At 38.0% G+C, this 13,814-nt stretch overlaps 1 protein-coding gene across 1 annotated transcript in view; it reads left to right on the top strand.

Moving 5' to 3' along the window:
* Positions 1-13,814, top strand: part of LOC107753136 (transmembrane protein 132C-like) — a 186,302-nt gene that overhangs the window by 42,744 nt on the left and 129,744 nt on the right. Inside the window, exon 2 of the mRNA XM_016569261.1 lies at positions 8,917-9,805. Within this exon, the coding sequence (XP_016424747.1) occupies positions 8,917-9,805 (889 nt within the window). The remainder of the gene's footprint in view (positions 1-8,916; positions 9,806-13,814) is intronic.

Raw genomic sequence — 13,814 nt, 5'->3', positions numbered from 1 at the left:
CATTTTAATTTAAGCATGTTTAGCTTAGTTAACGGAAGGTTACCTGCTGCCATCAGAGCAAGTGTAATTACTGCATTCACACGCTCCTCGGATGCTCTCATTTCCCGAGTTGTGCTTTTAAGTCAGAATGTGAAAACAACATGGACACTCTCGTTACTACAAAGATTTGTTGGATTTGGAAAAGGCATGGCACCAAAATGAGGCACCTAAATCTGCGTTCTGATTCGGTTCTAGTACATACCGGTTACATAGGTACCGGTGCCAAATTGGTACCGGGTTTCAGTAGCCAACCCTACATAGTAGTAGTGTTAATAATCACTGAAAAATGATTCACCATCTAAAACATCTGAATTAAGTTTCCTGTATATAACCTGCTATATTCTACTCTACTGCTGCCACACAATTCTAAAGAAGCGTTCTCATTTTTATCCCACAAAAAGGTAAAAGCTTCTTTGCTTCCATCTGTGTTTGACGAGGTCATACATTATTAGGTTAGATTTGGTTGGTGCCTGACAGAATGGGAGACTGGGCACTGTAAACCCTTTGTGCCGTTTTTACTTTCCAGTCTTGATTTTTAAGCTTTTTTCTCAATGTCCTCACATTTAATGCTATTCCAAAAAATAGATGAAGTCATTTCAGTCAAAGTAAGTTCCAGTGGAGTTCCTTTAAAACTTTTTGGAGAGACTTGATTGGATGATAATGCATTGAGATTCTGCAAGTGGAATTTTAATGGGTCAAATGCTGAATGCTGAACCTTGTACGGTTTATTGTGATAGGCTGTTTTATGATTATGACGGTTGTGATTACTCTTCCATTACTCTCGCTTTCAATTACCGAAACTCGTAATGTTTCCCAGGATGCTTTTATTTCATTCTGATTTGTTTATTTTTCATTGCTTCCTGAAGGCCCAGACAAGGACATCCTCTTAATCACAGGCTGTAAATACATGGGAGTATAATACAGCTTTTAAAAAATCCCCAAGTCATTCTGCTCTCACCTCCCTGATGATTTGACATCAGTAGTCATAAGGGACGACGCTTGATAAACGGAAGCCATTTGCCAGACAGGGACTGAAACTCCCCCCACCTGATGAGAAGCTTCAGTGTTGCTGCTGATTTATGATGTCACAGCACCATAAAGGGCACGCCGAAGCAGGAAGAGATTCATTAGGAAGCCTGTCCAGGTTTTTAGTGAAGTCCAAGAGAGGCGCTCGGAATACCGATGGGCCCTCTGATCTGTGCCTGTCTTGTCCTTAAGATCTCACTTAAACGAAGCTTCCTAAAAGCAGCGCATGCACTGGGGCCGGGTACAAGTGATCGAGAGCTCGAAAGTGACAGCAATGATCGATTGTGAAAACATGGTAAATGCATAACACACATATAGTACTGATCCAAAGACAACTATACACATGGTTGCCAAAAGTGGCACACGTTTTCGATCTACCTGTCTATCTGTGCTGGACATATAGCTGAACATATTACTGAAATTTTGCTAATGTAACTGTGCCTTAATGATTTTGGCTATCAAAAATGCCATTGTTCCATGCTCTACAGAAATTTGAACCTCAACAAGTAAATTGACTAAACTGATGTGTGACCAAACCTGTAACAGCAGCATTCAGAGACTTACCAAAGGCAAATAGCCACATCTTGTTTTGTAGATTAATGAGCACATTATTCGTTTCCACAATCCTAATTACAGTCCTTCTGCAGTATGTTATTTTTCCTCTGTGTGTGTTCATGTTTCTTAATTTGCCCTGAGTTTAGTGTAATTAAGTGGCTTCTATGAGCAGCCAGGCATCTGTAAGCTGCTGGTTGAGTATTAAAACCTGCTTTAATTACCCAGATGATTTTCCAGCACCACATACACCAGGGCCAAGTTGTAAAGTTTAAAGGACAGAGAAGGTCAGGACAAAAATCGACTAGCCAGTTCCAATTCAGTCATTGCGAGTGAAGTGTAAGTAGCAGAGAATGAAACGAGGACTCATCGCGTGGTTTACTCCACAGTCCATAGCTCTTTAAAGCGTAAAGACATCAGTGATGAACACTGTTGACACAGATTTGCTCCACATCCATATTAGTCCTCATTATCAACACAAGTCCTGTCTATAAGAGGCCATTACGGAGTCGAAAAAGAAGGCATCTGAGGGTGGAAGCTCTTAAAGGGAAGCAAGTGATGTAGGGAGGCACCGAGCAGCCCTAACGAGTGCCTCGAACGCAAAAAACAGGCCACTCTAGATGGTGTTTAATGTACAAAGCCCCTTAATGTGGACTTTCAGAAAATGCTACGGCGATTCTTTTAACAAAACATCCTGCGAGAGAGGCTGAAATATGATTAGTGCTTGCGCAGGGGTGCCTTTCTAGGTAACACAAATAAGCTTAGTGGTGCCACTAGATTTCCTAGAAACTGTCGAGTTGGAGAAAAAAAGGACTTAGGAATATGTTTGGAGTCTCAGCTTTTCACCTTGTAGTATTCTTGAGGACTTTATAAATAGACCTCTAAAAGTCCCAGCTTTGTAAATCATTAGTTCTGTGCAGTCTCTGTAGATGAACATACTCATTTTTCATTATCATTAATTTCTATGGGAACCTTAAAAAGGCATAATGTTGTATTATACATTGATCCTCCTCACAGCTCCTAGCATACGTTTAACTGCCTTCCTGGCTGTTTTAAGACGAGCCCACATATATCATTCCCTAAATGATGCTTGTGAAAGCAAAAGCTCAATGAATTATTTTTGACAGGCCAGCACAAAGTCAATAGCCCTTATTAATTACAATTGATGTAATGTATGGCAAGAATAATACATTGGGACTTGGGGGAAAACAGCATAAGCCTATTTAAGAGAGTGTTTGGCTTTGAGATGAGTGCCAGGGAGGTGTGCACTGTGTAGGGAGGAGCGATAAGAGAACTGTAAAGGCCCAAATATCAATGGGAATCAGAGGAAATGAACGCTTCTGGTTCATTAATGATTTCACTAATATGTTTAATATTTATTCTTTTTTTAGTACTTATGGAGAATAAATGTTTGGAAAGTAAAAAGGCAATCCTTATTGTATTAACTTTCAGCCATCTTTTGCCAAATGAGTGAATAATTTCATATTTCAGCAGAACATATTTAACAAAACAGAAATAATTTAAATTCCTTCTAAATAATTGTTTGATTCTTTTAATGAACACAGAGGTGGTATGAATGCGGTACATTAATTAGTCCTAAACTAAACTAAATTAAATTAAAATTAAATGACATTTTTAATTATATTCACAGGTTTGGGGTCAGTGAGATTTTTATAAGTTAAATGAATACTTTTATTCAACAGGGAAGCATTAAATTGATCAAAAGCAACAGTAAAGACATTTTTTATTTCAAATAAATGCTGTTCTTTTGAACTTTGTATTCATCTAAGAATCCTGAGAAAAAATGTATTACAGTAAAATATTAAAGAGCACAACTGTTTTCAGCACTGATGATAATAAATGCTTCTTCAGCACCAAATCAGCATATTAGAATAATTTCTGAAGGATCACGTGACACTGAAGACTGGAGTAATGACCTCTGAAAATTAGGATTAAATTACATTTTAAAATATACGTATTAAAATATAACACTTATCTTAAGTTGTAATAATATTTCACAATATTATTGTTTTTACTGTATTTTTGATTAAATAAAATCAATGAATCTTACCTGACCACAAACTTTTGAATGGTAGTGTTTACTATGGAAACACTGATGAAAACTATGGAAACACTAAAGAAAAAAAATATTAGTAACATATTTCATTCATTTATTTTTATTTATAAAATACCTAAATACTGATTCATAAGTGTTCCTGGTTCATTCATTTGGGAATTTAATTGCACTGCTCCAATTTATGTTTTTGATTTATTAAACAGAACCAACTTATAAGTTGTTTGACTGGGAATCAGACTACACTGGTCGTGCTGTATGTCTGATTCATTAAACACATCCAGCTCATAAGAGTCATTTATTCAAGTCACTAGTGGCTCACTATAGTCATGCTGTATGTTTTTGATTCATTTAAAGGAACCAGCTCCTAAGAGTCGTTTGTTCAGGAATCAAACTACACTGGTCGCACCATAAGAATGTTGATCAACGGGATCAAAGGAATCAGTTCATAAGAGTCATTTGTTCGGGAATCAGGCTACACTGTTTGCCCTGTATGATTCTGATTCACCGAAAAGAGCTGCAGATACTCATAACCACCTGTATTTTTTAATGGAAGTGATCCTTAATTATTCTTGTCGGTTCCCAACCCTAGGCACAAGACTAGAGTGAGAACAAAGCATCACGGGATTAGATAGTCCTCCAAAACTAAGCAGACGATTCCCTCATGGAGACAGGCCTGCTTCACTTCAATAAACACCTGACAACCACACTGATTTCTCTCTCTCTCTCTCTCTCTCACCATCCTTTATCCCTCCATCTGTTTACTGGGAGAGTCTCTCTCCCTCCACCTTGCCCTTTCCCTCTCATTCTCACACCTGCGTGACTCGCTCTCCAATCTCGCCCTCTCACCACACTCTTTGACAGGCCACGGACAGGTTGACACTGCCTCCTGTAGCCTTACATACCATTAAGGCCGCTCTCGTCCACAGCCAGACTAGGGGGCAGTGACTCTGAAAGCCCTCTCCAGCCCGAGCTGCTTTCCTCTGGGCAGCCCTCCTGTCAGGCCTTCCTAATACCTTGTCCTGCTTGGGCAGTCAGAAGAAGACCTTCCCCCTGTCTGGAGCCTCCCTACAAGGGCCGACCAGCGACTCATGTTGATCCATCAGCGTGACAGCAGCGTGGTCGAAGAGAAAGAGGCAAAAGGAACAGAAAAGCGGGCGGTGATGATGACTGACAGGTGGAGACTATAGAGGCTTTTCTTGCTGTGTGTTTTAAATAATACATTGAAGCCATTCATTTCAGTTTAATTTTTGTTCAGTGAGAATTTATTAACGGTTTATTGTTATGCTTCATAATAGAGCTGCAAAACTACAAACAATGTTCCTTTGTCCCTTGTTCAAATGCATACTATCATGAAAATCTCTCACCATCCTTTATCCCTCCATCTGTTTACTGGGAGAGTCTCTCTCCCTCCACCTTGCCCTTTCCCTCTCATTCTCACACCTGCGTGACTCGCTCTCCAATCTCGCCCTCTCACCACACTCTTTGACAGGCCACGGACAGGTTGACACTGCCTCCTGTAGCCTTACATACCATTAAGGCCGCTCTCGTCCACAGCCAGACTAGGGGGCAGTGACTCTGAAAGCCCTCTCCAGCCCGAGCTGCTTTCCTCTGGGCAGCCCTCCTGTCAGGCCTTCCTAATACCTTGTCCTGCTTGGGCAGTCAGAAGAAGACCTTCCCCCTGTCTGGAGCCTCCCTACAAGGGCCGACCAGCGACTCATGTTGATCCATCAGCGTGACAGCAGCGTGGTCGAAGAGAAAGAGGCAAAAGGAACAGAAAAGCGGGCGGTGATGATGACTGACAGGTGGAGACTATAGAGGCTTTTCTTGCTGTGTGTTTTAAATAAGACATTGAAGCCATTCATTTCAGTTTAATTTTTGTTCAGTGAGAATTTATTAACGGTTTATTGTGTTATGCTTCATAATAGAGCTGCAAAACTACAAACAATGTTCCTTTGTCCCTTGTTCAAATGCATACTATCATGAAAAGTACACCCAGCAATTGTATATTTCATTATTGCTGAACTGAATGAAATGAAATTGACTTAAATTAAATAACTGGCATGAATTTGCAGACGTTTAGTGGCATTCAACTCCCATATTTCATTTTCTTTTTCAAATAAGTGTATCACTTTGTATTACGCGAGGACTGAAATTACTGCCACACAGCACATTAAAGAGATTCTGATTAATGGCTTCCCTTTTCCGGGTTGCTGGTCATGTTCGTAATTTAATTTAAGCCTGGTCTCATTCATTACTTTTGCTAACAATTTCTCTCTTTTTTTTGTAGCAAACATTCACAACTTCTTTGAATTGGCCACTCGAGAAATTAAACAAAGTCAACCGAGCTTGTAAGTCATAAATTAAAATCTGTAATGTTTTTTTTGCCAAAGAAGACATTGCGCTGTATTTCACACTGCAGGCTGTCTGGGTTTTTCTGCTTCCACAAGTTGCCTTATGAAATTCTGACTTGTGGCGTTTGTATATTGTGTGCTGTATGTAAACTAGCTATTAGCACTAAAATAACAGCCAGAAACATCTGGACTTGACTGCAACATCTGTCAGCGAGTGTTGATTATTGACCAAGCATGAATTGTGTGCTGTATATAAGGTATCGCATCTGGAGCATGTGTATGGGAATACAACTTAAATTTACTATGAGAATACTATTTCTTTTTGCCAAGGCAAGCCAATAAATATTGTAAACAGTGAAAATGGAGCCTGAAAAAAAACTGTTTTTCACTGTATTTCCTCTCAATTGCTTCAACGAATCACTTAGATTGTTTTGCAATGACAAGATGTCCCCTTCAAAGCCCTTTTTTCAGCCGTGTTTGTGTACGGCCGTGCATGTGTGTGCATAGCCAATCGTCCTACGAGAGTAATTTATTCCTTCTGATTCACAAGCAGGTCATTCATTGCCGCATCCTTGGTCAAAACAGAGTGCAGAAAGAGGAAAGTAGCCTAATCAGAGCACAAAATGTTCTTCAGCTTAAAGGTCAAAGACTAACGATTGATTAAGATATGACATTAAAACACTGGGTGGATAAAAATGTTTTAAAGAGGTCATATGATGCGATTTCAAGTTTTCCTTTCTCTTTGAAGTGTTACAAGCTAATATTAGCATAGATGCCATTCTTCTAACAATGTAGCAAGTACATTGGGTGTTATGGGAAGTGTTCCCGGTTCCGGTTGTCCTAATTAATGCAGCCTAAAAATCCTTTAATGGATTTGAATATTAGAAATGTGTTAGTGTGTAAGCCAGGTTAAAGAGATTGGTCTTTAATCTAGATTTTACAATCATGGCCGTTATTCAGAAAATGAAGGAAAACAGTGTTTAAATCGGTTATGTGTTAAATATAAATGGATTGGATTCATGTTTGGTTCGCAAAGATTGTGTTTTGGCTGAAAATATAGTTCCCAGAACAGTGATACGGTGCTATATAATGGGTCATATGTTCACCCTCACAGAAAAAGAGGGCCTATCTGTGTCTATTTTGGTTTAAGTCCACTTCTTCATATCAGAGTGTCTCATCAGTCTCCATATTACTTTCTGTCTGTGGTGAAATCGATGTTTCTGCTGGAGGCTTTGCTATTGAGGTTATGATAGCATGCCACTGCCAGTGCTGTCTACCTGAAACAGTGAGGGAGATATCACATAGGATACAAGCAGTGCCTGCTCTGGAAATAACTTTGGCACTTCTTTTATGATGCAATAGATTTGAGGAAAGAGCTGAAAAAGTTGAACTTTAGTCCAGTTCTCTGAAACAATAATCAGATGTCTGTTATGTAAAGTCAGGTGGTCATTAAAGTTTTCATATTAACTTGTTACTTTCAATGTCATTTTCCATCAAAAGAACTCTACAAAAATTGTAAACCTGATTTCTATTTTTATGGCTTGTAAGGATACTGAAACGTAAAATTTAAAACAGAATGTAATGTTTCTGTTCAGATAGAGCACATTTTGTAGCTTTATAGCAGGTAAGTGCTGAATAACCAACAATTGTTCTTTGGGGTCCACAGTTTAATCAAAGTCCCTTTAAGGCAAGTCAGTTCATTCGTCTGCTATCTTGGTAATGCTTCTGGGCAGCTATTTTCTATGCAGACAATAGTCATACAAGTATATATTACCTCTATTTGAATGGAGAAAGAATTACATCTATTTAATGTGTTTGTCAAGATTACATTTCGCAATAAATCCGCAATAAAATCTGACAACAGTGGTAATCATAAATTGTGCTGCTTTAACTGATCAGGTTAATGTGGATGTGCTTTCTACAGTAAACAATACGGTTGTAAATCAGATGTTTTAATGTATTGCACAGTTATATTGTACATTTACTTGTCCATTCTCATTACCAGCATTTATACATTTACAGTTTACCTTTGCAATCATCTCATTTTAGAGGATAACTTGAGATAAACTCAAATTAATCTTTGAAACACTGATAATTGAATTACACTGTTAAATCAAATATTTAGCAGATCTAAAAAATGAATATTTCATATTTTACATTATAATGTGTTGATTCATCTGTTCCATTAGGTTTTTTTGTTTTTTTTATTCATTTAGACAAAATGGTATATCATTTTAATATCAGCCATTGGTTATCATCCATAACATGAAAATAATTATCAGATTCTTGGTATCATTTGGAATTGTAATATTGATGCATCTGTGTTCTTTTCTTCTTTTAATACACACACTTACACAAAAAAAGTTAAAACAGCTGTCAGCTGTCTTGCTACCCAAGGTTATTATAATAAAAAAAATCTGAAACTAAAACTGAAAAAAATATAAATAAATAAAAATAAAAGCTAAAATTAAACTCACGTGCTAACTGAAATAAAAATAAAAAACTAAATGATACTGATGAACTAAAATAAAAAAAAAATAAAAAATTAATAAAAAAAATTATAATTGAAAAAAAAAAAAAACTAAAACCAACAAATTGAAAAAAAAATTTAATGTAAATTAATAATTTAAACTTGAAAGCTAAATATAAAAATAAAAACTAAATTACAACTCAAAACTCTAATAACCTTGGTGTTCCACTTCGAAAATGTGCTATGTAACTTTAGGGTACTAATATGCATACATACAATACAAAGGTGTACCTTTTGAAAGGCACAGCTTTTGACAGCCTTTGTACCTTTTTTCCTGAGTGTAGAGACCCACAAGTAACTATTCCAGTTAGTTCTGACATCTCTTTTCTTTGCTGTGTCAGTTACAGACTGTCGTATCCTGGAGAATCTTCAGCGCTACGCCTCCCCTACTTACCTGCCTGTCAACTACCAGCTCCTCAACACAGAGTCCTCCTTCTTTCTTAAGGAGGCCACCCAGGACTTCATGCGCAACTCTAGTTTCCTCTCCAGAACAGAACTGTTCTTCATCCACCAGGCCAGGAGACCTCCCATCATCAACGCCACATATAGGACCCTTGCAGTGGAAGAGCCTATTCCTTTGGACCTCCTCCAGATGCCTGGCTCCTTTGTGGCTTCTTCAGCCCTCTTCACCTTCAACTGGAAAGTACAAACCTTTGTTCTCAACGAAAGGATTTACCTGAACAAACCCAAGGTTCAGGTCTTGTTCTACATCGCTGGGAGGGACTGGGACGACTATAGCGCGGTGGACAAACTCCCCTGTGTACGGATGTTCGCCTTCCACGAAACCCAGGAGGTCCGTGGGAGCTGCAGGTTGCGAGGGGACATGGGCGTCTGCGTTGCAGAGCTCGAGCCTCTTCCTGGGTGGTTTGCACCTCCTAGCGTTGTCCCCGGACGCCAGAGGGGTCCGGATATGTCTGAAGGAACGCCTGTAGAGCTGTACTACAGCCTTCGGGCCGCAGAAGTGGGAGCTTGTCTTTCCGAGGAGTTAGGGTTCAAGAGCGCCGCTCACTCGGATCAAGAGGGATTGTTTGGGTCGGCGACCTCTACACCCATGAGGCACATCGGGAGTGTAAGATTATTCCAGAATCCATCTGCTCCAGAATTATCAGAGCAACGTTTGGATGGGAATTTTGCAGTGTTGGTACCATCCGCACCAGTTCGGCAAAGGGATACCGTATCAGCATATGTTGCAGCTTCACCGTACTCACCTGTGGAGATGTTCACTCTCAGGTAAGAGATCTTTATATGCAAGATGTACATCCGCAAGGAAACTATTCACATGAGACCTTTACCCGGGGACTTCATGGCTGTGTTACAACACTTATAAAAATAAAGTTTCCAAGAGGGAATTTTCACAGGAGAACTATTTTGTTCACATTTCAGTGAACAGTTCTTAAAAGAACCATTTTCTTAGTGTTAAAAAACATTTTGATAATCTAAAGAAACTTTTGTGTAATGAAAAGGTTCCATTTATATCAAAGGTTTTTCATGCAAACATAGATGCCAATAAAGAACCTTTATTTTTAAGAGTGTAGTGAAGGTTTCTGTAATGAATGCCATAGAAAGCTTCACTATTGATGTCACGCCATTTTATAAGCAAAGTTAAAAGCAAAGTTAAAAGTAATTTGCTTTGCGACTTCACCTATTCATTAAAGCCATTTGCTTTTTTTTTTTATTCTGTTATTTTAATTTGAACTAATCATATTTTGCCCAGTTATCAGTCGTCTTTCCTCTTGGATCTCCATAATTTGGTCACATGTTTTCCTTGGCATAATCATTTGGCTTTTGAAATGGTTGTGATTAATTCCGGCTGGTGTGTCTGAGGTGAATTTTCACTTCATGGTTCCTTTACTTAATTTAACTATGCTTTTTGTTTACCATTGCAGAGAGAAGTACATCTTTATTTTCAGGTGAAAACATCCAGCCGCACTGAATCTGCGGGTACAAATTAGAATTTGCAGATGCAGCTAAGTGATTTGGGTAATTAACACACAATGCAAATGAGGATGTCATCAATTAGAATGCGCCTCCATTAGCGTAATGACTGCAAGCTCGTCCGATTGTAATCACAGTGGGCGAGAACATTGATAAACCATATGAGACCCAACCTGACAAGAGGTCAAGCCAATTTGTCAACCTTGCATGTGCACGTAAGCTAAGAAGCACTAGCAGAGATAAGAGTTGAAGAAAATCAACTAGTATATGGATGTCAGCTGGGGTTTTTTGCTGACTTCATGGCTAAACTTGTAAAAAAATAGTGAAAGGGCAAATCAGAGGTTGTTTTTTTGCGGGTTGTACATGTATTTATGCTGGTTTTCACGTGGAAGCTTGTGTTAATACTTGGTTTGTCCAAAGATGTGTTTCGTGATCAGCAACCACTCTGCTAAGATGTGCTGATAGGATGAGACCTGTATTTATGAGTGTGTGGTTACTGTACTGCAATCACTGGAAAAACGATTCATGAATAAAATATTTTGTGGTTGTGTAGTTATATGCATGTTGAAAAGGCCGTATGAAAAAGGCCGTATTTTCTCAAGTATAACATTATCATCTGATGAATTATTGATGTACAGCTTTAAATTAAATCAGTATTAAATAGTCTACAGAAGATCATTAAAGGAACTTGAAAGAAACAAATGCTCTAATTGGGAGTATTAATGATCCATTTAATGTTTTTCATGAGCTGCTGAGTATGAATGTCTCAATCGAGCCATGACATCATGACATCTTTTTTCATGTTTTTTTTTTGTTTTGTTTTTTTCACAAGAGTGTGAAAAGAGAGAGAGGGTCATATATCTCTTCTGCTGGATGAAAATTAGACACAGATATATATTTTGATTTATTTTGTGTTGCATATCTGTTGCTGCTTATTCTACTTTACAGTTAGATTTGTTCTAATTAGTTTAAAATTGAGTATATTTTCAAAATCAGTTTGGCTTATTTACATATTGCATATTGCTTTAGCAGGCACTCTGCATTAAGTAAGATTTTATGATGAATTACTGTATGTCTGCATTACTGTATGGTTGGATGCTTTTTTCTACTTTTTCACTCTTTTTCTGGTTATTTATTTGAGATTTTCTCAGCAGTTAAAAAAAAAAAGAACAAAAGCTTCCAAATCTGGTTATAATCACTTTTACTTTAGGCTGTGTGGAAAGCGTCCCACAGAAGTCGAGCCTGTGAAACATCCACCGCCTAACTCCAAAATAAGCAATCAGCCCATCCCCGTGTAAACAATCTTATTCCATATGGAAGAGGGATAATCTTCAGTAACTCCAAATCTACACACACTTTTGTTTTTCTGTCATAATGGGCACTTTATATTGACTTTCGGTCCACAATGTAGGCAAAAACTGACCCACACACGTTCTCCGAATGGATGAAGATAAATAAAGCAATTTTGTTGTTATTATTTATTTCTCTTCTCATGCATAATCCTTTTAGTTCAGTGGAGGTGTCATTGTGTATTGATTGTTCCTATTCAAAAGGTGTCCAGTTTTAAAATAATTTTGGCAGAAATGCAGGTCAGAAAAAAAAGCATTAGCTTTTAAAAAATGAAAGAATATAATCTAATACCACTGCAGAGTGCAATGCACCAACTACTGTACGTACATAATTAGTTGAAGCCTGCAACTGTAAGGCTTGGAATCTATGAGTCATACAGTTTTCAGAAATGGTGCTTTTATGCTGCTATTGTTGCCATTGCGCTAAATAGCTCTACAGTGATTGCTGCATATAATCATTATGGCTGTCAATGTTTGTTAGCTTACTATGACGTGAACAAATGTTAACCTCACCCACATCAGCTGAATGATATTTCAGTATACTGTATTTGTTGTGATATGTGTCTGGTTGTTCTAGTTATTGAGATTTGTTGCTGAATATCTGCATTTAGTGTGAAATAATGCTGAATATTATCAATGAAACTACGGAGATTCAGTTTTTCTGACCTCTGATATTGTAATTGATTCTTGTTGCGGTTTACTCTACTGTTCAAAGGTTTGGGATGAGTTTTTTTTTTTTTTTTTCAGTGGTTTAGACATTAATGGCTGTGTGTTGAGTTATTTTGAGGGGACAGCAAATTTACACTGTTATACAAGCTGTACACTCACTACTTTACATTGTAGCAAAGTGTCATTTTTGCAGTGTTGTCACATGAAAAGATATAATAAAATATTTACAAAAATGTGAGGGGTGTACTCACTTCTGTGAGATACTGTGTATGTATACATATATATATATATATATATATATATATATTAGTGCTGTCAAAATTAGCTTGTTAACGCATGCGATTATTTTTTTCAGTTTAACGGCATTAAGAACATTTAATGCAATTAATACAGGGGCGGAGCTAGGGTTGGCCACTCCACTCACAACTGCTGCTTCTGTCTCTTTTTTCTTGACAAGAATTGCATTTATTTAGACGTAGAACGTCTTTACTACCACAAACGGGAGACTTTTCAGACGCGCACTGCAACTTCGCTTCAGCACCAGGCGCTAATCAAACGAGCGCAAAAAAGCTACAGGTGATGAGGAGCTTCAGTAGAACAACAGTGAACTGCGGTCAGATGAGATGTTGTCAGACCAAATGTCAGTAAAAACTTATTTTCCTGTCCTGTCAGCCGTTATACTGTAGCACGTAGCACATGCTCTTCAATTGCACGCACAAATTACCAAGTTACCAAAAAAGGTGATTGAAGCTGCCTTAAAACTGTGCATGCATTTTGTGTAGCTTGTCAGTGAACTACGGCTCTGTGTAGTAAATGCCGCTCCATTTGAAAGCACGTGCTGGAGATTTACTACTAATCACAGGAGCGGCTTTACTGATTTTTTGCACAGCCCTACATGTAAGTATGTGTTATACATGAGTCACATTTAAGAACATATCTGAAATACAGTGGTTTTCAAAACTATCCTGGATCAACCCAGCACTGTTTCCCTCATCTAACACACCCGATTCAACTAATCAGCTCATTAGTAGAGACTTTAAGACCTGAAGTGAGTAAGAAAAGGTAAAGAGTTGTGAGAAACTATGATGCGTGTCAGATCTGTGCCATGTTCAGCAGTGGCAGCTCTTAAAGCAGCCAAAATAACCAAATAACCCAGCTGCTGTGATGTCTGTTTTCAAAGAACAAAAGAAAAAAGAGCTTCAAGGATTAATCTCTATTTAATTTAGAATTTAGTGTTTGATCACTTTATTCAATTTCTGTATATTTCCTACTTGCTGAAGGGCACA

This window comes from Sinocyclocheilus rhinocerous, unplaced genomic scaffold (genome assembly GCF_001515625.1).
Source record: "Sinocyclocheilus rhinocerous isolate Xijiao unplaced genomic scaffold, SAMN03320098_v1.1 scaffold20, whole genome shotgun sequence".
Taxonomy (NCBI): Eukaryota; Metazoa; Chordata; class Actinopteri; order Cypriniformes; family Cyprinidae; genus Sinocyclocheilus; species Sinocyclocheilus rhinocerous.
Note: the sequence above shows the minus strand (reverse complement) of the source record. Positions and strands in the feature narration are given on the sequence as shown.